At 48.2% G+C, this 24,474-nt stretch overlaps 12 protein-coding genes across 12 annotated transcripts; 7 read left to right on the top strand and 5 right to left on the bottom strand.

Annotated features, from left to right (window-relative positions):
- The first annotated feature begins 25 nt into the window (after window positions 1-25).
- On the top strand, window positions 26-2,509 carry EV420DRAFT_1514891 (glycosyltransferase family 22 protein). Its single transcript, XM_060471857.1, has 10 exons — window positions 26-155; window positions 204-310; window positions 359-456; window positions 506-514; window positions 567-726; window positions 776-1,062; window positions 1,112-1,567; window positions 1,615-1,896; window positions 1,952-2,095; window positions 2,150-2,509. The coding sequence occupies exons 1-10, from the start codon at window positions 43-45 to the stop codon at window positions 2,435-2,437; spliced, it is 1,944 nt and encodes a 647-aa protein (XP_060336603.1). The 5' UTR covers window positions 26-42; the 3' UTR covers window positions 2,438-2,509.
- A 171-nt stretch (window positions 2,510-2,680) lies between these two features.
- Window positions 2,681-3,495, top strand: EV420DRAFT_1618125 (uncharacterized protein; the record flags this gene model as incomplete). The annotated part of the gene is made up of 3 exons (XM_060475307.1): window positions 2,681-2,723; window positions 2,788-3,047; window positions 3,103-3,495. 3 exons carry the CDS (start codon window positions 2,681-2,683, stop codon window positions 3,493-3,495), a joined length of 696 nt encoding a protein of 231 aa, XP_060336602.1.
- Window positions 3,496-3,612: 117 nt separating this feature from the next.
- EV420DRAFT_1514888 (uncharacterized protein) lies at window positions 3,613-4,615 on the top strand. The gene is given in 5 exon segments (XM_060471856.1): window positions 3,613-3,675; window positions 3,726-3,967; window positions 4,029-4,149; window positions 4,187-4,296; window positions 4,316-4,615. 5 exon segments carry the CDS (start codon window positions 3,653-3,655, stop codon window positions 4,486-4,488), a joined length of 669 nt encoding a protein of 222 aa, XP_060336601.1. The 5' UTR covers window positions 3,613-3,652; the 3' UTR covers window positions 4,489-4,615.
- Window positions 4,616-4,617: 2 nt separating this feature from the next.
- On the bottom strand, window positions 4,618-7,777 carry EV420DRAFT_1514883 (putative zinc metalloprotease). Its single transcript, XM_060471855.1, has 8 exons — window positions 7,571-7,777; window positions 7,109-7,512; window positions 6,990-7,058; window positions 6,567-6,922; window positions 6,203-6,516; window positions 5,585-6,152; window positions 4,907-5,529; window positions 4,618-4,881 (listed from the first exon to the last, which is right to left on the bottom strand). The coding sequence occupies exons 1-8, from the start codon at window positions 7,748-7,750 to the stop codon at window positions 4,714-4,716; spliced, it is 2,682 nt and encodes an 893-aa protein (XP_060336600.1). The 5' UTR covers window positions 7,751-7,777; the 3' UTR covers window positions 4,618-4,713.
- A 581-nt stretch (window positions 7,778-8,358) lies between these two features.
- On the top strand, window positions 8,359-9,800 carry EV420DRAFT_965246 (copper homeostasis CutC domain-containing protein). Its single transcript, XM_060484176.1, has 8 exons — window positions 8,359-8,507; window positions 8,559-8,672; window positions 8,723-8,822; window positions 8,958-8,960; window positions 9,005-9,049; window positions 9,112-9,145; window positions 9,194-9,482; window positions 9,533-9,800. The coding sequence occupies exons 1-8, from the start codon at window positions 8,436-8,438 to the stop codon at window positions 9,560-9,562; spliced, it is 687 nt and encodes a 228-aa protein (XP_060336599.1). The 5' UTR covers window positions 8,359-8,435; the 3' UTR covers window positions 9,563-9,800.
- A 238-nt stretch (window positions 9,801-10,038) lies between these two features.
- On the top strand, window positions 10,039-11,946 carry EV420DRAFT_1262927 (uncharacterized protein; the record flags this gene model as incomplete). Its single annotated transcript, XM_060467142.1, has 13 exons — window positions 10,039-10,211; window positions 10,264-10,375; window positions 10,431-10,435; window positions 10,492-10,516; window positions 10,570-10,598; window positions 10,651-10,760; window positions 10,813-10,845; window positions 10,897-11,004; window positions 11,056-11,083; window positions 11,136-11,196; window positions 11,253-11,294; window positions 11,410-11,724; window positions 11,773-11,946. The coding sequence occupies 13 exons, from the start codon at window positions 10,039-10,041 to the stop codon at window positions 11,944-11,946; spliced, it is 1,215 nt and encodes a 404-aa protein (XP_060336598.1).
- A 931-nt stretch (window positions 11,947-12,877) lies between these two features.
- On the top strand, window positions 12,878-15,644 carry EV420DRAFT_965080 (RSC complex protein). The gene is made up of 6 exons (XM_060484174.1): window positions 12,878-13,228; window positions 13,325-13,556; window positions 13,607-13,743; window positions 13,799-13,901; window positions 13,950-14,078; window positions 14,129-15,644. Exons 1-6 carry the CDS (start codon window positions 13,020-13,022, stop codon window positions 15,209-15,211), a joined length of 1,893 nt encoding a protein of 630 aa, XP_060336597.1. The 5' UTR covers window positions 12,878-13,019; the 3' UTR covers window positions 15,212-15,644.
- EV420DRAFT_1637672 (palmitoyltransferase PFA4) lies at window positions 15,398-17,338 on the bottom strand (the record flags this gene model as incomplete). The annotated part of the gene is made up of 10 exons (XM_060476743.1): window positions 15,398-15,891; window positions 16,118-16,229; window positions 16,282-16,296; window positions 16,349-16,448; window positions 16,498-16,583; window positions 16,638-16,786; window positions 16,834-16,850; window positions 16,899-17,017; window positions 17,065-17,140; window positions 17,187-17,338. 10 exons carry the CDS (start codon window positions 17,336-17,338, stop codon window positions 15,398-15,400), a joined length of 1,320 nt encoding a protein of 439 aa, XP_060336596.1.
- A 90-nt stretch (window positions 17,339-17,428) lies between these two features.
- Window positions 17,429-18,696, top strand: EV420DRAFT_1637671 (uncharacterized protein; the record flags this gene model as incomplete). Its single annotated transcript, XM_060476742.1, has 2 exons — window positions 17,429-17,609; window positions 17,666-18,696. The coding sequence occupies 2 exons, from the start codon at window positions 17,429-17,431 to the stop codon at window positions 18,694-18,696; spliced, it is 1,212 nt and encodes a 403-aa protein (XP_060336595.1).
- Window positions 18,647-20,971, bottom strand: EV420DRAFT_1720034 (uncharacterized protein; the record flags this gene model as incomplete). The annotated part of the gene is made up of 5 exons (XM_060479746.1): window positions 18,647-19,361; window positions 19,408-20,181; window positions 20,243-20,421; window positions 20,516-20,763; window positions 20,824-20,971. 5 exons carry the CDS (start codon window positions 20,969-20,971, stop codon window positions 18,887-18,889), a joined length of 1,824 nt encoding a protein of 607 aa, XP_060336594.1. The 3' UTR covers window positions 18,647-18,886.
- A 275-nt stretch (window positions 20,972-21,246) lies between these two features.
- Window positions 21,247-21,772, bottom strand: EV420DRAFT_1637669 (uncharacterized protein; the record flags this gene model as incomplete). Its single annotated transcript, XM_060476741.1, has 2 exons — window positions 21,247-21,464; window positions 21,517-21,772. 2 exons carry the CDS (start codon window positions 21,770-21,772, stop codon window positions 21,247-21,249), a joined length of 474 nt encoding a protein of 157 aa, XP_060336593.1.
- Window positions 21,590-24,257, bottom strand: EV420DRAFT_965270 (ribonuclease T2). Its single transcript, XM_060484177.1, has 19 exons — window positions 24,184-24,257; window positions 23,836-24,127; window positions 23,763-23,783; window positions 23,647-23,698; window positions 23,567-23,582; window positions 23,458-23,518; window positions 23,362-23,409; window positions 23,270-23,311; window positions 23,187-23,218; window positions 23,090-23,135; window positions 22,994-23,032; window positions 22,839-22,943; window positions 22,679-22,781; window positions 22,554-22,630; window positions 22,497-22,505; window positions 22,420-22,434; window positions 22,136-22,363; window positions 22,006-22,089; window positions 21,590-21,948 (listed from the first exon to the last, which is right to left on the bottom strand). Exons 2-19 carry the CDS (start codon window positions 24,025-24,027, stop codon window positions 21,886-21,888), a joined length of 1,233 nt encoding a protein of 410 aa, XP_060336592.1. The 5' UTR covers window positions 24,028-24,127; window positions 24,184-24,257; the 3' UTR covers window positions 21,590-21,885.
- Between the last annotated feature and the right edge of the window lie 217 nt (window positions 24,258-24,474).

Genomic DNA, 24,474 nt, shown 5'->3' with positions numbered 1-24,474 from the left:
ATCGTTGCAAATTCGCAAACTTTCACTCATTTCGTTCGCGTCATGTCGGGAACAACTCAAAGTATTCGATTGCGACGCCCACAGACAGAGAATGCGACGCCCAAGCCGAAGAAACAGGACAGACATTCCGGTATTCTTCAAGATCAACTGAGGCGGTAAGTCGTAGTGGTAATTTGCCTGCGTTTTGTCTTAACGCTTCCAAGGTCTGACCGGCCACCATGGAGTCCAAGCTTCAGCCTTGCATTCCGCATTATCCTCCTAATACGTGTCATGGGTGCAATGTACTCAAACATCGATGACTGCGACGAAGGTAAATTCTGTTAGTTCTGCGCCACCTCATCCGCTTACACATGATCAGTATTTAATTTCTGGGAACCTCTTCACTACTTCGACAAAGGATATGGTTTTCAGACTTGGGAAGTCTCGCCGGAATACGCAATTCGTAGCTGGACATATGTCCTTGCTGCACCTTCTTCCCACCCGTCTAGCGTCATTTATCGCAGAGAACGACAAGGTGAACTCTAAATTCAACCCCAAACCTTAAATTTCTCATACGTGATTCTCAGCGGCCGTCATTTTTCGCAGTCCGGATTTTTCTCGCTTTTATCAGCACGTTCTGTGAAGTTATCCTATATCGCCAAGTCTACGAGAAAGTCAATCAGAGAGTCGGACGGTACTTGTTTTTCATGCTAGCGTTTAGCGCCGGAATGTGGAATGCATCAACAGGTAGGAAAGACCCCGCCCTCTTTTCGGTTCCTGTTGAACTGTCCATCAGCTTTCCTTCCTTCCTCCTTTGCAATGTATACGTCGAGTGTGGCCTTTGCCTACTCTATTGCCCCTTCATCTGTAAAGGGTCATAGGAAAACTATAGTTTCAACGATCATGTTTGCTACTGGCGCCATTGTTGGATGGCCGTTCGCTCTTGCCCTCGCAGTTCCCTTTGTATTTGAAGAGTTCTTCGTGTTCGGTGCTGATACGGTTCCTTCTGCCTCCTACGTATCTTGGATATCAACGAGATGGAAACGTCTATTCGGCGCAGGCGTATTAGCCTCTCTCATATTCGTGAGCTTCTTCTCGCTAAGATTCGCCTTACCTTTAAGCTTTGTATTAGGTTCCTGTGGTAGCCATCGATAGTTTTGCTTACGGAAAACTTTCCGTTGTACCTTGGAACATTGTCCGGTACAACATCTTCTCAGATCGCGGACCAAACCTATATGGCACGGAGCCATGGAATTTCTACATTCTCAACCTCTTGTTGAACTTCAATGTCCTCACTCCATTGGCCTTACTCTCCTTGCCTGCTCTCGCCGTCACGTATGCAGTAGATCGCAAGCGTCTAGGATCCACAAAGCCCAGAAAAGAAGAAAGCTCTCCTTTTACTCTGCTAGCCTTACGACTTGCTCCCTTCTACCTGTGGTTGTCAATATTGAGCAAACAAGAACACAAAGAGGAGCGGTTCATGTTCCCGGCGTATCCAATGCTGTGCTTTAATGCTGCAATTAGCGTATATTTGATTCGGGGCTGGCTAGAAACAGCGTTTATCAAAATAACGAAGTCGCCATATCGAGTACGTAAATGGCATCTATAATCGTGTCACATCTGACATCACTATAGGCGGCTCACTCCCCCATTTTCCGGTCCTTCACCTCATCAGCTGTTCTCTGCTCTATTCTTCTCTCGACGTCCCGCATCTTAGCCCTCTGGAACTACTATCACGCCCCCATGACACTGATGTACGCCTTGGAGTCCCAGGAAATACCGACACTTCTCAACGAGACAGGGCTGCTCCCCACTCCGCTTCCACCCATCGGAACCCCAAAGAATAAGAAAGTTCAACAGCCGAGAATCGACCTCAGCCCTGTCAAGGAACTTGAGCTTACACTTTGCATCGGAAAAGTAATGGTATCGCTTCCCGGGACACTATCTTGTTCCGACGGGCGTGAATGTCGAGTTCGTCAAGAGCGAGTTCGATGGTCTTCTCCCGGGGCATTTCAGGGAGAGCACTAACGACACTGTGGGATTGTGGCCAAGGCCCGAAACTAGGCACATTCCTAAAGACATGAACGATTTGAACCGGGAGGAACCGTCGCATTATGTGAGTTCCTCAGAGAGAAGTCCAGCCGCATATATACTCACGGTTTGTCATCAGGTTCCTGTATCGCGTTGCGATTATTTGATGGATCTTGACTTTCCGTCTCATCCTTCGTCCTCCCCATTAGAACCCAGATACAGCACTCTTACCGATATATGGGAGAAAATCTATTGCAAGCCTTTCCTTGATGCTCATCACTCACCATTGTTAAGTCGAGCACTGTGGATGCCTGGCGAGAAGTGGAGGCAACTTAATAGTTGGGGTGATTTTTGCTTGCTGAAAAACAGAGCGCTTGTCGAAGGGAAGGTGCAGGCTGTTCGGGAGCGAAGAGAGAAGAAGAACTGAAGATTAGTGTTTAATTGTAAACACATAATAAATTCCTCGTTTGTTACGGAAATCCAGTTATTTAGAACCTACACTCCAATTAGACACCGAGACGCGTCTGACCGGCCCTTATGACTTTGGAGCACGTGATATGATCACTGCCATGCCTAGCCCACGGTGGGAAGCTTCAAGCTGGATATCATGGCGACCTCGTTGTCCTTAGTATCTACCACCTCGGTTATCTGTGCACCAAGTACCTCTGAAATGCTGGTCGACGGTATACCCCCAGAAATATTACTGCACATTCGTATGTCCATTCTCCCAATATTCGTGATTCGACACGCGCAGCTCAGGTGAACCAATGCCTCTAGTTTCTTACCTTGACCTCCCGGATCTCGCATCTATCGCCCAGGTTTCGCCCCAATTTGCCTTGCTTGCTTCTGACGCGGTTTTGCACACAAATCGTCTCCGCATCGTTACTCCGTCGCGGGTGAAGCATGCTCTATTCGGACGAAGCCCTGAGGGTATCGCACTGCGGCCCTCCTTTTCAGACCTGATTCACCGAGGCGTAATGCGAGGTCTGAATATTGAGCGACGATGGAGAATGGGCTCGTATGTGTATACTCTTGGCGTAAGACGGTTTACTTTCGACCCGTTGCTTATCTGACAACGTTCTTCTCTGGTAGTCCATCATTCAATACGAATCAAGTTTGCGTCTCTCTCGTCGTCACGTTGGACGTGTCGTTTCGAAACATCTTCTGCGACGATCTTCCGCGCCTGACAACGCCCCTCTAAAAGGGCTGTATCAGTCCCATGTATTACCGGATGTGGAGTCATCTTCGCTCACCGTGTCTCGGACCCTTCTCCCCATTATGCACAATCTTAAATGGTCATTCCAGAAAGACAAACTTGCCAAGATGGCAAGGAAGGGCAGCGTCTGGGCTGGTGGTTTTACTGACTTCTCACAATGGCTTGAGAACAGGGGTAAGGGCATCGTGCCAGATAGCGAGAGGGTCAGGCTTGCAATTTGTCCGAATGTGAGAAAGATTGTTAATGTTTACGAACATCTCGCGCGCTGATGATAGTTAGAACGCTGGCATGTATTATAATGATAAGCTGTATGTGTTTACGTCTATGTATCTACTTACGTGGGAAGAAGACTTGTGAGAGTGTTCTTGAATGTTTAAATCATTCCGTCCTGGATGTTCTCACACTCTTTTCCTCGTAGCACCAACAATGGCTCAGTCAACTCATCAATAGTAGGCGTATTTTTCTTTGCTGTGTATCTATCGTTATACGAACCATCTAGTCGACCTCCGATGACGCGTCCGCGTCGTGCCTTATTGCGGCGCGCGTTACAAGTCGGGATTTCCGAGTTCTCGGTTATGCAAGAGTTCAATATCACCAGAGCTACGCTTGGGCGCGTCATAGATAACTTTTACAATGACAACGTTGAGGAAGACGCGTATTATTTGGATACATCCAACCTCAAGGTGACATCGTCGCCAAAGGTCCACAAACGCGTGACTATTATGCCAGGCATGTCTACTGGTAAGGCTGATGATTCATGGGGTTCTTCAAATTAACTCGCGAACCTTTGAACTGACTATAGCTTCTCATGTGCGTCCTTTGCGACAGGCCAAGCGAAAAGTCCTGGCTGAAAAGACTCGCGCGCTATCTAAAACGCGACGCGACGACCAGGAGTCCAATGGTCCAGCTATTGTGTTAATCTCGTCTCCTACCGGCGCATCACGACGTCCCTGGTACTAGCTTATCTCATTCCCGCCTCTCCAACGCCACTCCGCAAAGCCAGTCCTTTACCACTATCAATGCTGCTTCGGCAACGGCTGACGCTGTCCGCCCATTTTTGCGACAGATGGGTAGGGAGGACTTGAAAAGCCAAGTTCGATAAGCTGAAGATATGTACTAGGAAGGACCTTCTTGTTCTTTCTGAGCATGTAAAGGACCCGATTTGCTGCCAGAGTCTTCAAACATCATTCAAGTTGCCCCTTACGGAGTGGATTGTGCTGGTCAAAGCGTTGTTGGACTACGCAGAAGTTGATGATAATTGAAAGAGAGTGACACCCAGCAAAAAATATCGGAACATCCTTTCTTGCTACTCTTGTGGTTCAAATTTCAATCTATAACTTTCTGCTTACATATTATATTATTCTCAATGATTCTTGCGCTGGCAATCACAGGTTTACAGCAATTACAAAAATGCATTCCCATACCGTTTTGTGTACATATATATCTTACTCGACAATCACTACCTACACTACGAGTCCCCGGCACGCCTATAACCGAAATTCAGAAGAAACTTCCACCAATCCGTCAGTCATTTTTGTCACCACCGCCCAATTTGGTAAAAACGTCAACACTTCCTCCAGTGCTGGAATTCGACCACCTGTACCAACGCCAACGCTGCCGCTCTCGTACTCGTTCCACTCACAAGCCACTCTTCCCTCCCATATCCGGCGCACCATCAACCCATTCCACATCAACAGTAAAGTTTCTGTCCCAAGTACGACTCCATATCCGCAGTTCCTTGATTCCACCCTCCGGTACTTCGTACCGAGGTTGCATCCCCACACTTCCTCCATGTACATCATATCGAATAATAGGGTTGGTCTCGAAATATATCCGGCATGAACGTGTGTTTCGGCCTTGTACAGATATGCGCGCCGATGTGGTCCCAAGACGGGTAACGTTTGTCTGAAGCCAAGTATCCGACGTATGGTTTCCACCGGGCGAAGGTATGAGATCGGTCGTCCAGCTGCACGATTGCAAAGACAACCTTGCCTGTGAGTAATTACACGAGATGTCCCGACTCGACGCCGAAGGCAAGTGCGATATCAGTTCCATGATGTACTCAGATGCCCCGGCGAGCGTCGTGACAGCTTGAGTTTCAAGCGTAGGGGAAAGGGTCAAGTTTTGGAGGAAATAGACCTTCAGTGGCTCTTCCTGCGAGAAGGGGAATGCGAACCAGGAATAGAGCGTTACAAGGACGAAGATGACGCCGAAAATGTAGGCCAGAAAGCGGTGCAATTTGAAGCTGAACGGGGCTATTGGGAGAACCATCAAACATGCGAGGGAAGCCACGGCTGCATAGACTAAGGGAAAGTTAAGAAAGAATTTGAAGAGTAAATCGGCGACGAGAGAACTAACCTGTCACAGCGCTGCTTCCATCCGATAATGTCTGTGGCATAGCCGACAACATAATTACAGCAATGTGAGCAACTGAAATCACTGGCACGGGCACAACGATGAGCATCTGCAATATCCACCATCCGATGGCCCCAGTTTCTTCTTGACCTACGACATGGACATCATGCCTAGTCCTGGGTATCAACGGAGTAGTCTCCGTAGGGGCTTCCATTACACCTTGCTCCTCCTCAGCCAAAGGAGTGGGCTGCGTAACAAAGACGAGGAAAGGCGTGGTACCCTCGGCACCAAGCATACCCTCAACGCATCCGACGCAGCATGCTAAGAATACTAGTGCGTTCCATCCAGTGACAAAGTAGACGCCTCCGATGCTAGCTTTACTTATCGCGATGGTAGCAAGAAGCAAAAAGACCCATGTCAAAAAATACATTTGCAAGAGTACAGTTTGCTTCTGCTGTTCCGGTGCCGATGCTTTCTGGAAAGGAATGGGAAGCTGTAGAATGGGAACAATGGACAGGTAGGCCAACGTGAAGGAGGACAAGAACACCAGGTATGGCGATGAGTGCACGGTCTACAAGCGTTGTGAGTACAAAGAACAAAGACAAGGACACCAATACGTACGAAAGTATTGATTTTTACGAAAGAGAAGACCAATAACACTTGTAGCCCCACAGTCACCAGTATGGCGAACCAAAATTTAGACCATCTCCAAAATCCACTCAACCATCGTAATGATATTGTTGAGTTCCACAAGTGACCCCAGAAGTTGTCGTGGCTGCCAGGGACACTGCCGTTCTCGTCATTTCGTCTGTTGTGTCGAATAGCGGCTTCGCAAGCCAAGAGTAGGATTAGAACCACAGGACCGACAGCCAACAATACGACATTGAAAGTGAACAGAGAACTCAAGGGAAAGAGGATGAGAGCGGCTCCAAACACTGTCCTCTAAGTCAATCTCTTGTAGTCAATCCGATCACGCAGGACTCACGATCAAAATACACAGCTGGACTTGAATCTTTACGATGCATTGATCCATCGTCGTTAACCAGAGCGACACCGGATCCCCTCGCAGCTTCCATCATTGCCCAGAGTGCCCGCGTCTGCCCTACAGTATAAGGAATGGCGTCGAATTTCGTGTGATATTTACTTCGTCCTTTGTAGAATGCTAGATCCAGTCCGTCGATGTCTGCACCGGCGGAATATACTTCGTAATCGGTGGCGGATCGAATGACGCCTCGTGCAAAAGCATCTTGTGATAGGACGTTGGCATGAGGGTGGGGTACATGCGTGTTGAGGAATGAAAGCAGTGGTGCGCTTGAGGTCGCACGAAAGAGGGTCGGACGCCTTAATGCAACAGTAAGACACGATGCACAGTAAGACACGATGCATCAGTGAATAGGATTTAACATACCCTCCAGATGCCGCACCTTCCAAGTTCAGAAAGGTATCTGTGATGTTAGACCATGGATGAACCAGAAAACTGTATGACAATAGGTGAGCATTAGGACAGAATAAGACAGCATGCCATACGCATGGGCACCGTTCAACCAGTCCTCCTCCCCATTATTGATGTTAAAGACAGCAGTCCGCTTTGGCCTATTCTTGGCAAAGAATTCTACAAGCTGAAGCAGTGTCGCTACACCCATTCCGTCATCTGTAGCACCAGGTGCAGTGGAAACCGAGTCGTAGTGTGCCGAGAACAAGACTCCACCGCGTTCAGTATACTCCTTCTCTGTGCCGTCAATTTTGACCAAGATGTTCGTGCCTTCAAAGTACACTCCGTGTGCTCCGGAAGCCCAGGAACCATTCGATACCATATCATCGGCGATGTGGACATGCTTGTGTCCAGCAGCTATGTCGTGAACACGTCCTAAAATAAAAGACCTGACCGCGTCGTTTGCATGAGAATTGTACGGATGTGGTCGTTCTGCAATCTTGTTATACAATGTAAAATAATAGCGCCAAAATGGGAAATAAATAACAGCCCATCACCTTGTGAAGGTCTGAGTACGCCTGATCTAAATCTAGTCCCTTCCTATTTTTTGGGACTGCTGGCAGGTCATCCGTAACGAGCACTGAAATAAGGATGGCGAGATAGATGAGAGACGTGAGCACGGTTGTCGGAAGGGAGCGGAAGGCAAACACAGAGGTAATCTTTTGGACGAGGGTCATCTTGCCGGGCTCACTCCATAGTCTTTATTGCTGTTTGCAGAATAGTTGGCGCAGCTGCCTTTTTGGGCTCGATCGCTTTTTTTGTCCGTCGAGTCGCAATATCACTTTTCAGTTATATCTTCTCCGTTTCCCCATCAAATTACATGGAATTTTGTATGTGTGTGATTCCCTCACTATTTCCGAGATGCGAGCCCCAATTCTGAAGTTTCGCGAGCAAGTTTTGAGTTCCTCAAATTTCGGCATGCATAACTGACATTTTCATCACTGCGAGAGAAGGTAACCAGATGTAAGCATATGGTAAGCTGAGATAATTTTTGAGTATCATTTCTGAGGTGCATGCAATGGAATTGGAGTTGTGGTGGCATCCTATTGTTCCTTTAGGATGTCAGGGTCCGGGTCGAAACATGCAACTCTTGATTTAACACCGCGATGATTTTTCTGGCACCAAAAATGCTGTTGTGCATCTCGCCTTGTATGAATACATTGACTTTCTCCCTTGGAGCATCTTCGTAGTGGCATCGTTGCAGGGCTCACTTCCATAGCTTTAAGGTCAACAATCGGGTCAGCTCGTAGCAGGGCCCGTGACGTCTGCTTACGTCAAGAGCACGCGATCTCCTTCTTTGGAAGCCTCCTTCCCTGCCGCGAACCACGGGCTCGGAGGTACTGTGGAATCTGTACGCGTCTCATGGACCGGTCATTCTCTGTCGCCCTCGAAGTCTGTGTAGATTCAGTCCAGTCCGCCAAAAAGTTAGTACAAGTCAGCAAATCTATCTAGTTTGTCTTAATAACTTTCACAAGCGCTGTCCAGGCGGGGGCAGACCGACTGGAGCTATGCGGCAACCTAGGACTTGGAGGAGGCACAACGCCAAGTCTGGGACTACTCAAGGCAGTTTTGAAAGCTGCACCTGACGTCCCGATTATGGTGTGTCGAATTCCTGTCTTATCTGATAGTCCGTGGCCTGCATCCCTTAGGTCATGATTCGTCCTAGAGCTGGCGACTTTCTATATAGCGGCGATGAACTCGATGTCATGCTCCAGGACATACGCATCTTCAAGCGATATCCTATCCGAGGTATTGTTGCGGGAATCTTGACTGTAGAAGGTCGAGTTGATACAGAACGCACGAAACGGTAGGTGGATTGATGTCTCGAAGCCCTTCTGAAGCTTGATCGTGCACCTAGTATTGTTGACGCTGCTTTACCTTTAGAAGGTTCGTTGACCTGTTGTCGGCAGTCCTATTCTAATGATAAGCAGTATGTTTCCACCGCGCTTTTGACATGACAAGGGACCATATCGAAGGTATAGTCAAAGTACTTGGTTGAACCACTCGTTGATGCAACTCAAAGCCCTCCGGGATGTAGTCAACATTGGTGGTATATCTCGTATACTGACAAGGTATATGGCAATTCCACGCTAAATTGGACAATGATCAACTTCTCCCAGCGGACATGGAAAAACAGCTGTAGATTCTATCGACACCCTTGCTTCACTATTCCGTGTCGCTGAACAACTTGCGGGTGATTCATGGCCTCTCACTATCCTCCCTGGTTCAGGCGTGAATGTTGACACCATTGAACCGATCCTCGTCTCATTGCTACCGCTGGGACTTGAAGAGCTCCACATGTCTGGTGGCTCTTGGCGGGACGGAGAGATGCGATACCGACGGGAAGCCTTGGGTATGGGCGTCAGCACCGAGCGAGAATGGGCTGTTTGGCAGACAGATGGTCTAAAGGTAGGACAAGTCAGGGCTATCTTGGACACTGTATGTGAGAAATTTGGAAGGAAACTATGATGTATATTGTCGCGGGATAATCGACTACTAGATTTGAACTCGCTCGACCCTTTCAAGACGCTGAAGGTTTGATGAAACCCCATACTGAAATGGTTCGCGGCATGTCTGTCAAACGAAGGTCGACGGTCTGAGCGCCCAACGGTCCTCGAGGCAAAAAGGAGTGGGCGATCCGAATGTTGTACCTACCCTTTTGTTGCGGCGCAGCAGCATGAATGGGTCCTATGGTACTTGCAAGGTATGTCTTCTGCTTTCAAGGGCAGAAGACATACCTATAAGATGGGTATTCGAACCGTCACCCGCTCGAAATGAAAATCTCTTTCGGCCGGCAAATTGTTCACGTACTATGGATGTTTCTGTGTGGCGCGCTTAGATCACCGATTCAGGTCCAGCAACGCGATCGGGATGACCCCAGAGACATTACGTTACCAACTACTTAAAGCCCAGAGGTGATCCACGGCATCCTTCTGTCTCCCGTTCTCTCTTGTCGACTACCATCATGGGAAGTGATACAAAGGCCCTGTCCGCTCCCAAGATTTGGTGGAGCAACGCTATTTTCTTTGTGTCTATCCATATCGCCGCCTTTATAGGAGTCTACTACTTCCCAGTCTACGCCGTGCATCGAGCCAGTCTCTTCCTTGCTTTCTTGGTGTGGCAGCTTGCGGATTTTGGGTATGTTCGAGTCCGTCCATCAACAAAGATAGTTTCTAAGCAACCCACTTAGCATCACCATCGGATACCATAGATTGTATTCCCATCGTGCATTTCGCGCTAACACAGCTGTGAGAATCGTCTTAGCGGCATTAGGTTCGGCGGGGTTCCAGGGCTCTATCAAGGTCGGGCTATCTCTTTACGCTTTCAATAGTCTATATTGACGTGCAGCGCATTTAGTGGTGGTAAGAAGGTCCATTAACAATATGAGAAGCAACTTTGTACTTAACCGGGTTTGAAGGTGTCTCCGACATCGGTTACATCATGTACGTCGGATAATCTGTTTCAAATTTCATTTGCTCACGTAGAAGGTCTTCAGAGATTCACGGATGATCCCATGGACGACCCGTGAGCCACGTTCGATGATTTCTGATGCACGCCATTATTGATTGTCGTGAAGATACGCTGCAACTCGAGGGCTGCTCTACTCTCACATGGGATGGATATTCTTCAAGCCTACATATCGAAGAATGGAACTTATCGATCGTGATGACCTTGACAGTGACCCTGGTAAGTCATAAATCAAATATTCTCGCCCGTGTCTTTGATATCCCGAGTTCAGTCGTGCGTTTCCAACATAAATATTATGGAAAGCGTTTCACATATCTTATCGGCGCACAGGCAACTTATAGACTACGTTAATCAGTGCCAATTGCCTTGTTCTTGGGTTTTGCGTTTCCCCCAATAATAGGGAATCTTTGGGGAGATCCAAAGGGAGCATTCATTTGGGCCGGATTGGTGTCTAGACTTGCTAGTAAGCGCGTCCACTTTTGTTAACGGTAATTTCTGATGGACGGCATATCAGTTTGGCATTGTACTTTTCTGGTCAACTCGTGAGTACCTGAGCATGATTGGCTTTTTCCAAAGCTCACCTTCTGGTGTGAGGCTTGCCCATTGGGATGGTCTTCAACCTTACTCTGACGAAGACACCTCTAGAGGAAATCTAGTCAGTCATCTGCATTACTCGAGTCCGCATCTGATATTTATTTTAACACAAACCAGCTTTTAGCGCTCCTGACCGGCGGAGAAGGAAACCACAACTTTGTAAGTTTACTCACCCTGACTTTGCATAAATCATGAGGCGCTCATGTGTCAAACACAGCATGTATGCACTACCAATTGCTGAAACTGGGCCCTAAATGATATACTTCACTTTTAGCACACGTTCCCGCACGACTTCCGCTCAGGGCCCTCTAGGGCTGACTGGGACCCATCGAAATGGATAATTGTCGGCCTTCATAAATTGGGACTTGCAACGGGTTTACGGCGCGCGAGAAAAGACGACATGTTAGAGGCAGTCGAGTACATGCGACACAAAAGCGCGTATGGAGTTCCTCCTGTAGAGGATGACCAATGGGACGGCCCCAGTTGGACGATCGACGATGTTCAAAAGTACATTCAAGGCTCTCTTGGGCGATGCATACTCTTGATTGATGATTTCGTCATCGACGCGACGAGCTATATGGGAGAACATGTAGGACTTTGTTCATATTTTATGTTCCTGATAACTGAGCCTCTCTAGCCTGGCGGTGCTGCAATATTACGAAAGTACTCGTTTCGAGATCAAGAAGGTACTTCGGATTCGGAAAAGTGGAAAGACGCGACCTGGGCGTTTGAGGGGGGATTGAATAATCACTCCAGGGCCGCCAGACGGTTAATGTTGGAGAGCAGGATTGCTAGGTTGTCGATGCTATAGACCTGACGTTTCTGCATGATGGGTGGTGGGTGCATAGAAATGACCATTTGAATTGCCATGAACTTTAAGTAGAGAATGTCTATAGAGTCAAGTATTCGGATTGAATCGTTAGCAGATAGATATTGTACGCACCTTATAAATATTATGTGTCCCAATGTGCATGTGTCTGTTTCGCTTGTGAGATGCTTATGTAGGTTCCGCAATAACAGTGCTGCGATGGAGAGGTATGAGGTCCTTCGAACCTCGCCGCGTCTCAGTAAACACCGAAAATTCCCAGGATCATCCAGAGTCGGAGATAAGTAATCCACCTCGATACTGACTTACCCTGATCTGTTGAGGATTATTTCAGTAAAGCTTGGTATTGAGGCAGCAATAGTCACCATCTAGGGAAGTCCTACACTGTTCACATGCATTGTTGGAGTTTAGGTGGTGGCGACTCGGAAAGAGGACGTGGTTGACTCGAAAGGCAGGTATATTCTGTCGTAGATACGGAGACAGTGGGTAGTCGGAGTCAAGTAGAAATAGGTACGAGATGTCAAAGTATAAAGTAAGCGGTAAATAGGTATAAATAGCAGGTGGCGTTAGAGCCGTGAAAACCAATTCTCAATATGCATCATGCCTGATACCTGAGTACAACCAGCAGGAACGAACGTTGAACTCGAGGCTTTGAGCATGAAGATTTTCTGTTCGCGAGATTCCGAGATTCTGAGTCTCAAAGTTCCGTTTCCAAAGAATGTTTTACACGCTTGGTGAAGCGTGAATGTTTGAACTCCCGCGGTCAAGGACAATTGCTAGCTCGTACTGGTCTTCGGCTTAAACTGAACTTTGCTACCAAGGTCAAATACTATTTTGATACTATTTCGGTCTTTCAGAATTGATCGTGGATTGTTAGTACTTGTTTATTGACGCGTTCTAGAGTTTGGCGCGTCAACGCTATCACGTGCCACGAACTTACATTGGCCCAAGGAACCCAATATTTTGACCATTTTTCCGCTCGTACTCCCTCCAAAGCCTATATACCGCACCTTGTTTTCGAGCAACTAAGCGAGAAACAACTCGCAACGAGCGGTGTCATGGGCAAACGAAATCATCCGGGGTCGTCGACAGTGGATGAGGGATCACGAGCCAAACGACGGAAAGACCAGCCGTCATCTTCAGACGTCGATGTAACCATGTCGGATCCAGTAAATCCCATTTCCGAGGGCGAAGTGGCCAGCGAGGATGAGGTCAGAGAGCAGGGAATGAAGATTTGGCAGACGGTGAAGGACGCAGTCAACAAAGAGTAAGTTGTGACGCACTCGGCCCATTTCCTGTTCTGACCAATTTGGTGCTCTCTTTTCTTCACAACCATCATCCCTCGCCCTTTCGACAATCCCAGCGGTAGATCTCTGTCCACCCTTTTCCTCACCAAACCCCTTAAACGTCAATACCCCGACTATTTCGAGCTAATCAAGCAGCCTATTGCCCTCGACGATATCAAGAAAAAACTCAATTCCCATGCCTATCCTAACCTCGAGGCCGTAAAGTTCGATTTCGACTTGTGTTTCACCAACGCAAAAAACTATAATCACCCAGACAGCGTAATCTGGCAGGATGCAAAGGACTTGCAAGCGAGTGTACGATTGCTCTCTGGCCTTCTTGTCATCTAAATCATTTCCAGAAACTTGCTAGCAAAACGTACAAGGAGCTGACTAGGACGGAAGTTGGCGAAGATGGCAAGAAGAAAAACAAACCTCCTAGTCTCAGTCGTCTAGCAAAATCAAGGCTCGAGAAGCTTATCAGCAAGACTGATGATAAGTATGTCCAACACTCTCTGCATATACCCCCGAGCTAATGCCAGCTATCCTTGTAGCGGTCGAACCCTCTCAGCTGAATTCATGGAGCTACCGTCTAAGAAAGACTGGGCGATCTATTATAAGGAAATCAAACACCCTCAATGTCTAGAGAATATATTTGTGCGTGGATAATATCTCAAAATTTACTTATTTTAATCATCAACTCAGAAACGTGTCAAGCGCAAGGAATATGCCACAGCGGATGAATTTGCTGATGATGTGGAACTAGTCTTTTCAAATGCTCTGGCTTTTAATCAAGAACATACCCTCATATGGGAGGATGCTCTTACTCTTCGAGTGCGTTTACACTTAATCTTAATAACCTCTGTCATTGATGGTATTCAAAGAACGACTTCCGTCGACTAATGTCAGACTTGCCCCCACCATTCACGATTGAGAGGTACTCAAAGCCTACGACCAACAAGATCAAGATCAAGGTGCCGGGAGCTGCGTCAAACGCTTCAGTTTCTAAGGCTGCCGCGTCTCAACCTGCTCCGCCAGCGCATGCACCTGCGCCAGAACCCACATTACCACACACTTCTACCATAGCTGTACGGGTCCCACCTGCGAAGAGCACCCCATTGCCATCTCCTCCTCAGCCGACGCCGAAACCCGTTGCTCCGGCAGCCACTGTGCGAGCGGTTGCACCGGCACCCGCTCCTTCAGCACCCGCCCCAGTGGCGACTCCCGCATCATCAGCACACGTCCCTTCATCTTCATCGACTCCTCAACCTCAACCTACGCCTACCATGCCGCCAGCCCACGCAAACATTACCTTTTCGCAGTACTCTAAACCGGTTAATCTAACAAAGGTCAATGCGGCCGTTGCTCAACCCGCTGCTCCATCAAAGAACTCTGCCACTCCAGTCCCCAATCCTCAAGTCGCCATGGTCGCTCAAACAGCCCAAGCACATTCAATGTCCAAGTCACCCCCAGTGAATTACGCTCATCAATTACGTCTTGTTCTGATTAAGACAGAGCCTCGCGGAAGGCAGTTCAATCTGGATCACCGAGATGGCGTGAGAAGCTGGTCAATGCTGCTGGGACCAGAAGATAAGAGCCTCCGTGTTGAGGAGATATCCTTTATGGGCGACGACGAAGAGAGCAGCGGAGGGGAAGAGGAGGTGGATGATGAGGATGCCATGGATATGGATGCTTCAATGAAGAATGGAAAGAAGAAAGTCAAGCGGGGCCGTGGTCGACCACCCAAAGTTCCGAAAGGCGGTGGCGTCAAGGTCAAACCCGTACGCACGACGAAAAAGAAGCCCAAGCTCGGGGAAGTACAAGTGAAAATTAATGGATCGGTTGTTCAGGAGCTGGAGGAGCACAGCAGCAAGTGGTCTGTAGATGTACCTCTTGGAAGCAGCACGCTGGAAGTAGGTGAGAAGGGAGGTCTGATATGGAAAGTGTACACTCAGAGGATGGCTTAATCATATATTCGCATCCTATCTACTAGTACCTCCTAGTAATTGGCTATGCGCACTTGTATTTTAGCAGTACATATTTTTCGGCCTTGAAACTGTCCTTATGCTCTATTAGTATAACAGATTATTACTATTAGCAGCTACAGCAGTCCATAAGGTTATCTTATGTAACAGTAATCTATTCACACGTCACTACTGTTCTCTATTTTCTGTCCGAAGGGATTGTCCAATTGGTATATCATCGTCGTCACTCTCTGACTCCGAATCGGGTTGCGGGATATATCTATGGTATCGACCAGGTGTCTCCCCTATTTCCAGAAGGTAACGATGCAGCATGTCCTCCCTTCCTTGAGGCCGCACCTCGTATCCTTCCGATCCTCGTCTCACTAGAGCATGGCTTTCATCAGGAGATGATTCATCTGACGAATCATCTTCATAATCGTATCCAGAGCTAGCCCCTTCTTGATAATCTGGATGGTAAGGTGGGAGTGTCGACGCATGCCCGTTCTTTGTCCGTCTCTGACCGGATTTTCGAGACCGGGAATTCGATGGCTTCAAGTCAGGATTGATCGTCTCATTCCCATATGTCCAGGGGGAGTCCGGAAGATGGAAACCGTCAGGTCTGTCTTCGTATAGAGCTGCTGCTGGATCACGCGGAGGCCATGTGTCCAGTTCTAAACTTTCTTCTGTGAACGCAGAAGAAAGCCATTAGTCTCAAGAATTAATAAAGATAGCAGCAGCGGAAGAACGAGACGATACGATGCAGGAACTTGAGAATGAAATATGAGCGCTTACTGGGCTGCAAGACCGCATGATGATTTGCTCACTGAATATCCCGTATTCATGCTTCCCATCCAGATACCTCGCTTCTCTCGTATCGCTCTCGCGATTCCGTTAACTCGATCCACTTACCACTCTCATTAATATCATATTTTAGTCCGTTGCCTAACGCCCTCGTAGGACAGCACCAGAGTAGAGGATTTGTACCAAGAACGGATTCTATGTTGCGTCTTCGACCAAGATTCTAGACAGCTGAAAGTTAGCATGAAAAAGAGTTCCGTCGTCAAAATACACACATAAGGGAACTTGATCTGCGCGGGGTAACTTAGCTGGTAATCCGATAGATGAAAACAAAATACACACCTCACGGATCTTGCCTCTACGAACCATCGTTGCGACTTTGTCTTTCTCCCAACCTTCAATTGTAGTCGTATTTGACATGAGGCCAGAAAAATGGAAGAGGCTGAAGCCGATTTTAGCGTAGAATGATATTAGACCTATAGCGAACAAACCTGAACGCCCCGACTGCTAGCAAGACGGGAACGCAGGCGACGAAATTTAAGATGATGAACACTATTTCGGTCGCCGTTATTGTGTTCTTAGAAATGAGACCAGATGAGATGCACAACGGTGGACAGGGACAGATGCTCACCCAATATACAACAGCTGGACTTTCCATAGCGCGTCGCGTCATCATCACAAGGTGGTAAGAGCATGCCACATCCACGTAGAATAAAAAGCGTATGAAATATCCGTAATTGAAGTGGCCAACACAATTATTAACCCAAGGACAGTGATGATCTAGGAGTCGTGAGACTGGGGTGTTTCAAACGTCAAAGAGGCTGTACCCATGCGCAGTATGCACCTGGAAGAGATTAGATTGGCCTAATGTCGGTAAGGAAGAGGAGCATACCTATTGCACTGGCGACAATGGTGAGTTCGAGGGGGTTTGAAATTTTTGCATGCTCTGCAATACCGAGGCCCTCCAGTTAACTTCTTGACTTCGTAGCCATCCTCGTGAGTATCGGGTTTCTATCCATCCGTCAGGATGACAGACAGAAGGAAGCTGGGATACGAACCCAGCCGCTGGGTACACCGCCAGGGTCAGTGTACACGCAAAGAAAGTAATTCCATAGAAGCATTCCAACGAGAAGACTGCAAAAAAATAAGTACTGAGGCGCGGTTGGTAAGCACGGCTCACTTGAACGGAAGCAAAAGACATATGAGGTCGACAGAAATTGCACGGCCGTACCATGGCCAAATCACGAATATCTGAGAAGAATAGGCGATAAAACAGATAAGGAAGAGGGTAAGATTGACGACCAGACGACCAAGGAAACTTGAAGGATGCATGCGAAGCAGAGTAAAGGTGAAAGACAATAAAGCCAAACAATATTCTTCCCTTTTCGGCATTTTCGCGTCCTCACCGTCACGTCCTGTATCATGCTCGGATGGCGGCCTAGTGCTGGTCCGACTCTACGCTGTCTCAAGACGCAATGCATACGCTTCAGCTCGACAGATTCCGCTCCCAGTTCCGTCCCTGACTTGAGCACCAGGATTTTGGACAGGATAGGCGGGGGCGGGAAAAAGAGGATAGCAGAAGACCTTGACGGTATCAAAATTCGTGCGTATATCTGTGGTACACTGGAATAATATCTTGACATATATGCCTTTGTTTAGCAAATAGGGCGGAAATAAAGATATACTCTGGAAACTCGCTGTCGGAGCGTCTTATAAAGATCCATGCACAAAAACCTACTCCCCCTCCTACCGCTACTCCTCCAGCCGTCGACGCTACCTCCAATGACGTTCCCCCTGCATCTTCTACCTCTACTGTATCTTCTCCTCCCAGCGAGACGACCGTATCCTCTGCTCCAGGCGAGGCCCCGGCTGTCCCTGGTGAACAGTTCCAAGAGCACTACAAGAGCGTGGATTTAGATGATTTGGCTGGTGCACCCGCCACAGCTGTCCACATACCGACTCCTCAGGAGACTGCCCGTGTCCATACGCACAAAAAATATGTCGAGAGCGTCAACTTTGATGCCTTGTTTGAACAACCACAGACATCGCAGTATCATCGTACCAAGGAGCCGCGCCAGCCGAAGAAAGATGAAAGCCTTCAGGAGAAAGGCGGGAAACAGCTTCCTAGGGCCAATACCCGCCCAGTGAGGGCACAAAGGGGAAATGCGCAAACCAGGAAACTGCAGCCTCAGAGAAATACAGGAAATACCAGACCTCGACGACCTCGTACCAACCCCAGGAGAAGGCAAAATAACGGTCTTGAGATCGTATTATCAGGGGATGCTGAGATAGATGCCCACGTCAAAGCAGTGCTCGAGTCTGAAGAAAAAGTCATTCCTGACCGAGAACCAAACGTCTCATTTTCGTATCTCCCTCATTTGCGCGATCCTGCGATCGACTTCGCTCTGCCACAGGCAGAGGTGCTTGTTGATGAAAGGAAGGGACCTGGCATGGAGGACGAAACGAAGAGTGTAGCCCGTCCTCAGGTTCAACTAGTAAACTTGTTTGGACCATCCCATCACCGTTTCAAGAGCAACTATAAACGGAGATTGCCAGATGACAAGGTGTGGGGTATGCCGGTCACGCAGCTTCCTATAGTTACGCATGCGCAGATGGTCTCGGGGCGTCAGAGCACAATTCGCTTGGATGGTCAGAAAGAGCTGTTGGATGTTGTCAAATCACTACAGTAGACCAGTAAAATGGTTTTTGGCAGTGGAAATATAACTAATAAATTACTCGACTTAAAATTTAGTTCCAAGTTATCGATAATGAATAAGGACGGCGACATGAAATACGATAAAGATGGGTGTTGATGTGCGTTGAACAGCAATGGGAAGCAAAAAGGTCTGCTAGGGTTCTGTGGAATCAAATAATTCAGGCTCAACTGTACGCACCAGCTCTGTGCCGGCCAGAACCTTCAACAGGTTCAGGTGGACCTTCATCAACATCCGGACACTGCGCCTCAATCTTTGCCATAACTGCCGCAACAAGAGACTCCTCACGTATCTCCCTCGGTATCTCATACTCTTTCTCCTCGCCTTTGCGCTCAGGTCCAAGTTTGACCCCCCAGGCGACGTAATGTCTGACAATTGTGCCACGGGGGTTGTTTTGGTTTCTCTTGAGAGCAGCAGATAGCAAGAAACCTGGCGCTTTGGGTTTGGGCACGGATGTGAGCGAAGGAGCAGGCGATGCGGGTGTAGCTACTTCGGCTACGCGTGTGACAGAGCGACGCGGGGGAGCAGACACTGACTCTTTGACTAAATGCGCGGCAGAGTAGGTGTAGGATTGTCGGGCCCGCTTACGAGGACGCCTTCCTGTGCCTGTAGGTGGCATGAACCTCGATTTCTTCCTCAGGCTTATCGATGATAAAGTCTATTTCTGACGCAGGAGATGATGCTGACTTGATACTTATATCAAGAGTCGCGATTTCAGGATTAGATATAGTGGGAGTAGCGCGATCATCGAAGAGGGGGATGACTGGAGAACCGGGGATCTCATCAGGACCGGTTATGGAGACAGGACTCAGGGAACTGGACCCTGCAGTAGGTCCTGAGGGCGGAACGACAGCCGGTGGGGGCGAAGATGAGAGGAAGGGTGAAGGGCGAGTTCCAGACCACGTTGGTCGGGGAGGAGGTGGGCTTCCTGCTGGAGTCGATGGTATAAGATCTGGTTTTCTTCGTTTCTTGGGCAGTGGTGGAGTGGCCTTGACCGGCGTTGCAGCCTTGAATGGCGGCGACGCGTTTATTGGAAGCACGGACCTCGCTTCCATTTTCGTCTTCGCAGATGGTGCAGGCATGGTCGGGGGTGTCGGTGCCGGTGTTGTTGCGGTAGAGGAAACCCTAGGAGGCACCTTGATTGTGAGAGTCACTGGTTTCTCGTTATACAAGACTTCTTTCGGCAAGGACATTTCGGCCTCTTCAGTCTCGTGCTGATTCTCCACTTCTTCTACCTCGTTCTCCTCCCACTCGGTCTGATACTCCTCCGAGACTCTGACTTCGACGCTGGGGCGGGGGGGCTTTTTCTGACTCTCTTTGTTACGCTTCTTGGGATAGTTCTTCTTGTCTGGGGGTAACAATATGCGATACCTTTCCTCTAGTGTCGTGGCGGTATCGAGCATTTCCCTCCGCCGCCTCTCGCCCTCTTTATAGAGTGAAGGATTATTGATATGAAATCCACTGGCGGAAATGGAGGGAAGTTCGGCGTCCTTCTTCCTTCAACGACTTTGGAGTGAATGACTCCGCCGGGAGAGTGAGAAAGGCCATGGCATCCATCCCACGAAGCTGCTCAATCCTTTCCTTGAGTTTGTACTGCTCATACTTGAGTTGTTCCTTCTCTCGAAGACGCTGGCGTTTTTCCATGGTCTCGTACTTGCGATGCCGCTTTTCGTAATAAGTATCTGAAGTGTCATGTGTGGTCTGTGATATGACATGGGAACATAAGAGGGGAAAGCATATAATCATTCAGAGTATCAGTATTGAGCCACAGTTGTAAGAAATAATATCCACGAACGTCGTCGGAACCTCTAGGCCTAAACCGCCCCCCGACATGGGTCTGGGATAGTTCGGTAAAATCAGGCGTCTCGATAGACTGTTGCAATCTGTAGCTTTGCATGACCTCTGGACGTTCAAAATAGCGTTCATTGGCATGAATGTTGAACATGGGCTGGCCGTCAGACGAGGAGGAGTTCTTAGGGAGTAGCTCCAGATTGGTCGTCATGAAAAATAGAGTATTGGCAGGAATCAATGGTTCATTCTCGACTGGGCATTGACACCAGTGAGACTCGAAAATCTAAGGCAAATTTGGAGAAGAATACGTACGCTGTCGCTTCTGGGTATCCAATATGAGAGTGTCAGCCTCACAGTTTCCTATACCAGGGCAACCTTTGCCAGAACGCGAGGGATTTACGCGTTTCTGACGAGTCTGTCTACCCGACGCTGCTGCAGACGTTGAAGGGGACGAAGCCATTAGTGGCGCCAGACCCTGTATATGAGAGAGAGCGCGGTTCGAGCAGCACCGAAGTCTCTCGAGGCAATATTCTAGGTCGATAAGGACAAAGAAGAAACGATGAGTACAATACTGAGGCAGCACTAGAGGCGGTGGTGGTGGTAGAGGCAGAGGGGCAGGCGACAGAATTCTGTCGCGCCCATGGACAGGTCCTCGCTCAAAATGGTGCTGCATCATTTTCTGTCATCTACCTCGACGAGGCCTGGCACTCTTTTGCTCAATCTATCATTACTGTACTACGAAATGAACGTCCAGCCGTCTTCCTTCAGTGCCCCCACCGCCATCTCCAGCTTATCTTTGGGTACAAGCACGTAGTCGGTATTCCTCGTTGTCAACGCAGTTGGTAACATTCCCTGGCGATAGCAAAAACGGACATACCAGGTGGACACAGCAAACACTGGGACTTGAGCCTTCTGCAGAGGCAGGGTAAAACTGGCTAATATGCCTGTCAAGTCTTGGAAGGCGAAGGTGGGCATGGCTACCTATAGCTCAACGAGTCGACTCACTGAATTTCATAGGGCCTGCAATTCTGATACAACGCCATCCAGAATGATCATGATACCTCTGAGAGAGGTCTTTATGTATTTCCCCGACGACCGACACCTCTTCAGTTGTCCGAGTCAACGAGAAGAATCTCTCTGGTTGACTGGTCAAGTTGATCAAAACATCACCATCGCCTTCGTGGTGCTTGAGCTGCACGACAAAAAAATCATTGGGGAGGACAGTGAGATGCAGTGACGGATGGTCTGAGGGCGGTGGCATGGTGAGCGTCACACCCAAAGGTTAATCGATGCAGTGATTTACGAATTCCTACAGACCCTAGTCTTCACAGTAACTGCAACAGTAGCACTACAAATCCAGTAACTACGCGATAATCACTTCTCAAAGATCGACAGACTATAAACCTCATCGTGGCTTGAGCCAACATATATTGTATACTGCAAAGCATATCAGTCAGATCGTACCCGGACGTCAGAGTCATTCGTCAAACTTACTACTGTCGTTCCACTCGGAGACCCGTCGCTGCTGAAGGTGGTCGTGCCATTGTATGACAGGAGGAGCTCGCCGTTGGAGAGGACCTAAATCTGTCATACATTTGTCACGGCCAGCAACTTAATCACCTACCGTTGAGAAGGTCGATAGAGACACCCCGCTGCCACATGTGAATGCACCACTGCTAACACCACAGTTGCCTTTCGACGAGGTCATAGTGAAGCTATCGGCATCTCCAGTCGTCGTGAAGGTCGCCAAGGTCTGCGTGGACCACGTTCCTAAAGAGAGTAGTCCTCCTACCTGTGATCCCGATTGTAATGCCACGATGGTTGCCTTGGCAGGAAGTGTTCCTCCAGATGTCTAATCAAAGAATCTTTTGAATAAAGTGCAGCGGGAATAAGACGCGGGCAACATACACCAGTGGGGGAGGACTATATACATGGTTCAACGTCGACAATGAGATGCTATGTGAGTTTTACTATATTTTACGTACTGAAGTGGTCTAAGAGCATGGTTAGTAAAGGCCCCCCCGTCCTGAATGGCCGCTTACAGTAGACGTTGGCGTACTAGAGCCTGACTTGGGCGGGTACTTGACCGTTGATCCACAAGACCCTGCTTCCGGTGCAGCTAAATCGCGTCATAAGCGAATGGAAACGAGACTGTTGTTCCACATACAGATGGGAACGAATGTGCCATCGACGACGGAACCTTTCAAATGAAAATACCAGTAGATCTGGCTCAAGTTACTCCCGTCACAGTCCAAGGCGGGTGTGTAGCCCTACGAAAATACCTGTGGTCAACGAGTGTTTTTATTTCGGAATTTTTTGCTGCTCACACCGGATTCCTCTGTCAGAGCCGCTATCACTTTGGAAAGTGAGTATGTGGTGCTACTTGATGGCGTAATTCCTTGATTAGCGAGCCATTCGTAAGTGGGGAGCGACTGTCCACAAAATAATCAGTAATGACGCATGGTTCTGCGAAAAGACCGACCTTGAACAATGCCACGGCCGATTGAAAGTAAGCAACAGCCTGAAGGTACATAGGTGAGTTTAAGTTGAACGAACTTGATGATACTTTAAGTTCTACCTCTTGTCCTTTGGTGATACTCGAGAAACAGTCGAGTTCGAGAGTACTATAATTGTTCCCTCAGGAATTCTTGGGCGCTTAAGAAAAGAAAGTTTACCTCATACATGTCCCATGCTTGCTCCATTCGTGCTTTGAGAACGCGTAAATGGATGGGACGACGCGTAGCATGTATATCCTTACCTCCCAAAACTCTTCATTATCACCATTAATATCAACCCAGTACTAGAGTTCAGCATTAACAGGTCATCCCAGATAACGTATAAATGACGTACAGTTTGCATGTACGACAGCGTGTCGCTAGCACCATTACTGGTCAACAACTAACACGGACATCAGCTTCCCCAAATGCAATGAATGAGTTGAAATACCGAAGCAATGCCCGTATACGCTCGCGAGGAATCGCAGCTCTGGTCAAAGGTGGAGTCACAACTGGTGGGTATTAATACGACCGTTTGTCCCAAGGACTTCGACACTCACTGATCCGGCCAAAGTCCTGAACCCCATTCGAAAGTGAGTAAGTATTTCTTAGGAATATATCGAGACTTTCGTGTACTGACCGTGAATGGTCCAGCTATCACTTGGCCCGGTCGACGGATCGGAGTCCCAAAACTTCATAATAAGGATTCAGTCCTCGGTAGTAGATGGGTTACTGAAAAAGTCAGAGAGGCCATACCTGAGGCTGAACCAGAAGACCCTACAAGGACTTTAGGAAGGCAATTCACTTTAGAAAGAGCTGGGTTTCTTACCCCGGGAGACTCAAAGCAACATAGGTCTTGACCGGTGGAAGAGGATGAGCAGGACTCGGCGCCAGAAGTTCCACATCCAGAGCTCAACGAAGATGCTCTGTTCAGCAGGGTTGTATTGTGCGCTGGGCTCAATAAGGATTTGGCAGCTGGGAACCCGAAAAGAACAACGGAAAATGCAACAGAGCTGCGCATATCTTGTTACTTGGAGGACTGATACCGATACTAGGTAACTGGAGATGACCAGAGAACTGTCCTTCGATACGAGGTGTTATATATGCATCAAGCACATGGTCTATATAGAAGAAAGTGATGTGATTGGAAGCATGCCTTGCATCGAAGATAACGCACGTTGTTCGCCAATGGATGACCCTAGTAGCCTTATGGACGAAGAGGAGTCCACATGAGTTGAGCGTGGTATGTCAAAAATACCGTGATCATCCCAAAAAGGGTAGCGAGAAATATTTTTCATAGTGCAGTTATCAGTGTCCTTGCGTCTGGCGGGCCTGATGATACCTTGCCGTATAATGGTGAGATGAGATGCAGACGACTGACCTCCGAAATGATGTACGAAACGAATATGATATTGACATTATATGAGAGCAATTCATGATAGCATTACAACCCGAGGACTGGGAGAAG

This window comes from Desarmillaria tabescens (genome assembly GCF_030435595.1).
Source record: "Desarmillaria tabescens strain CCBAS 213 chromosome Unknown EV420scaffold_5, whole genome shotgun sequence".
Classification (NCBI taxonomy): domain Eukaryota; kingdom Fungi; phylum Basidiomycota; class Agaricomycetes; order Agaricales; family Physalacriaceae; genus Desarmillaria; species Desarmillaria tabescens.
Note: the sequence above shows the minus strand (reverse complement) of the source record. Positions and strands in the feature narration are given on the sequence as shown.

Coding starts and splice junctions, on each gene's coding strand:
- EV420DRAFT_965246 (XM_060484176.1), top strand. CDS start 8,436: ATGGACCGGTCATTCTCTGTCGCCCTCGAAGTCTGTGTAGATTCAGTC. Junction 8,508..8,558: donor CCGCCAAAAAGTTAGTACAA/GTCAGCAAATCT, acceptor AGCGCTGTCCAG/GCGGGGGCAGACCGACTGGA. Junction 9,050..9,111: donor GACAAGGGACCATATCGAAG/GTATAGTCAAAG, acceptor TCCGGGATGTAG/TCAACATTGGTGGTATATCT.
- EV420DRAFT_1514888 (XM_060471856.1), top strand. CDS start 3,653: ATGGCTCAGTCAACTCATCAATA. Junction 3,676..3,725: donor GCTCAGTCAACTCATCAATA/GTAGGCGTATTT, acceptor CGAACCATCTAG/TCGACCTCCGATGACGCGTC. Junction 4,150..4,186: donor CCAGCTATTGTGTTAATCTC/GTCTCCTACCGG, acceptor CCCTGGTACTAG/CTTATCTCATTCCCGCCTCT.
- EV420DRAFT_1514891 (XM_060471857.1), top strand. CDS start 43: ATGTCGGGAACAACTCAAAGTATTCGATTGCGACGCCCACAGACAGAG. Junction 156..203: donor CTTCAAGATCAACTGAGGCG/GTAAGTCGTAGT, acceptor AACGCTTCCAAG/GTCTGACCGGCCACCATGGA. Junction 1,568..1,614: donor TAACGAAGTCGCCATATCGA/GTACGTAAATGG, acceptor ACATCACTATAG/GCGGCTCACTCCCCCATTTT.
- EV420DRAFT_965080 (XM_060484174.1), top strand. CDS start 13,020: ATGGGCAAACGAAATCATCCGGGGTCGTCGACAGTGGATGAGGGATCA. Junction 13,229..13,324: donor AAGGACGCAGTCAACAAAGA/GTAAGTTGTGAC, acceptor CGACAATCCCAG/CGGTAGATCTCTGTCCACCC. Junction 13,902..13,949: donor AATGTCTAGAGAATATATTT/GTGCGTGGATAA, acceptor TCATCAACTCAG/AAACGTGTCAAGCGCAAGGA.
- EV420DRAFT_1514883 (XM_060471855.1), bottom strand. CDS start 7,750: ATGACCCTCGTCCAAAAGATTACCTCTGTGTTTGCCTTCCGCTCCCTT. Junction 6,153..6,202: donor TCGTAAAAATCAATACTTTC/GTACGTATTGGT, acceptor CAACGCTTGTAG/ACCGTGCACTCATCGCCATA. Junction 4,882..4,906: donor TTACTGTTGATGTGGAATGG/GTTGATGGTGCG, acceptor CGGATATGGGAG/GGAAGAGTGGCTTGTGAGTG.
- EV420DRAFT_965270 (XM_060484177.1), bottom strand. CDS start 24,027: ATGCGCAGCTCTGTTGCATTTTCCGTTGTTCTTTTCGGGTTCCCAGCT. Junction 22,944..22,993: donor CGGCCGTGGCATTGTTCAAG/GTCGGTCTTTTC, acceptor TTTTGTGGACAG/TCGCTCCCCACTTACGAATG. Junction 21,949..22,005: donor CTCCGAGTGGAACGACAGTA/GTAAGTTTGACG, acceptor TATGCTTTGCAG/TATACAATATATGTTGGCTC.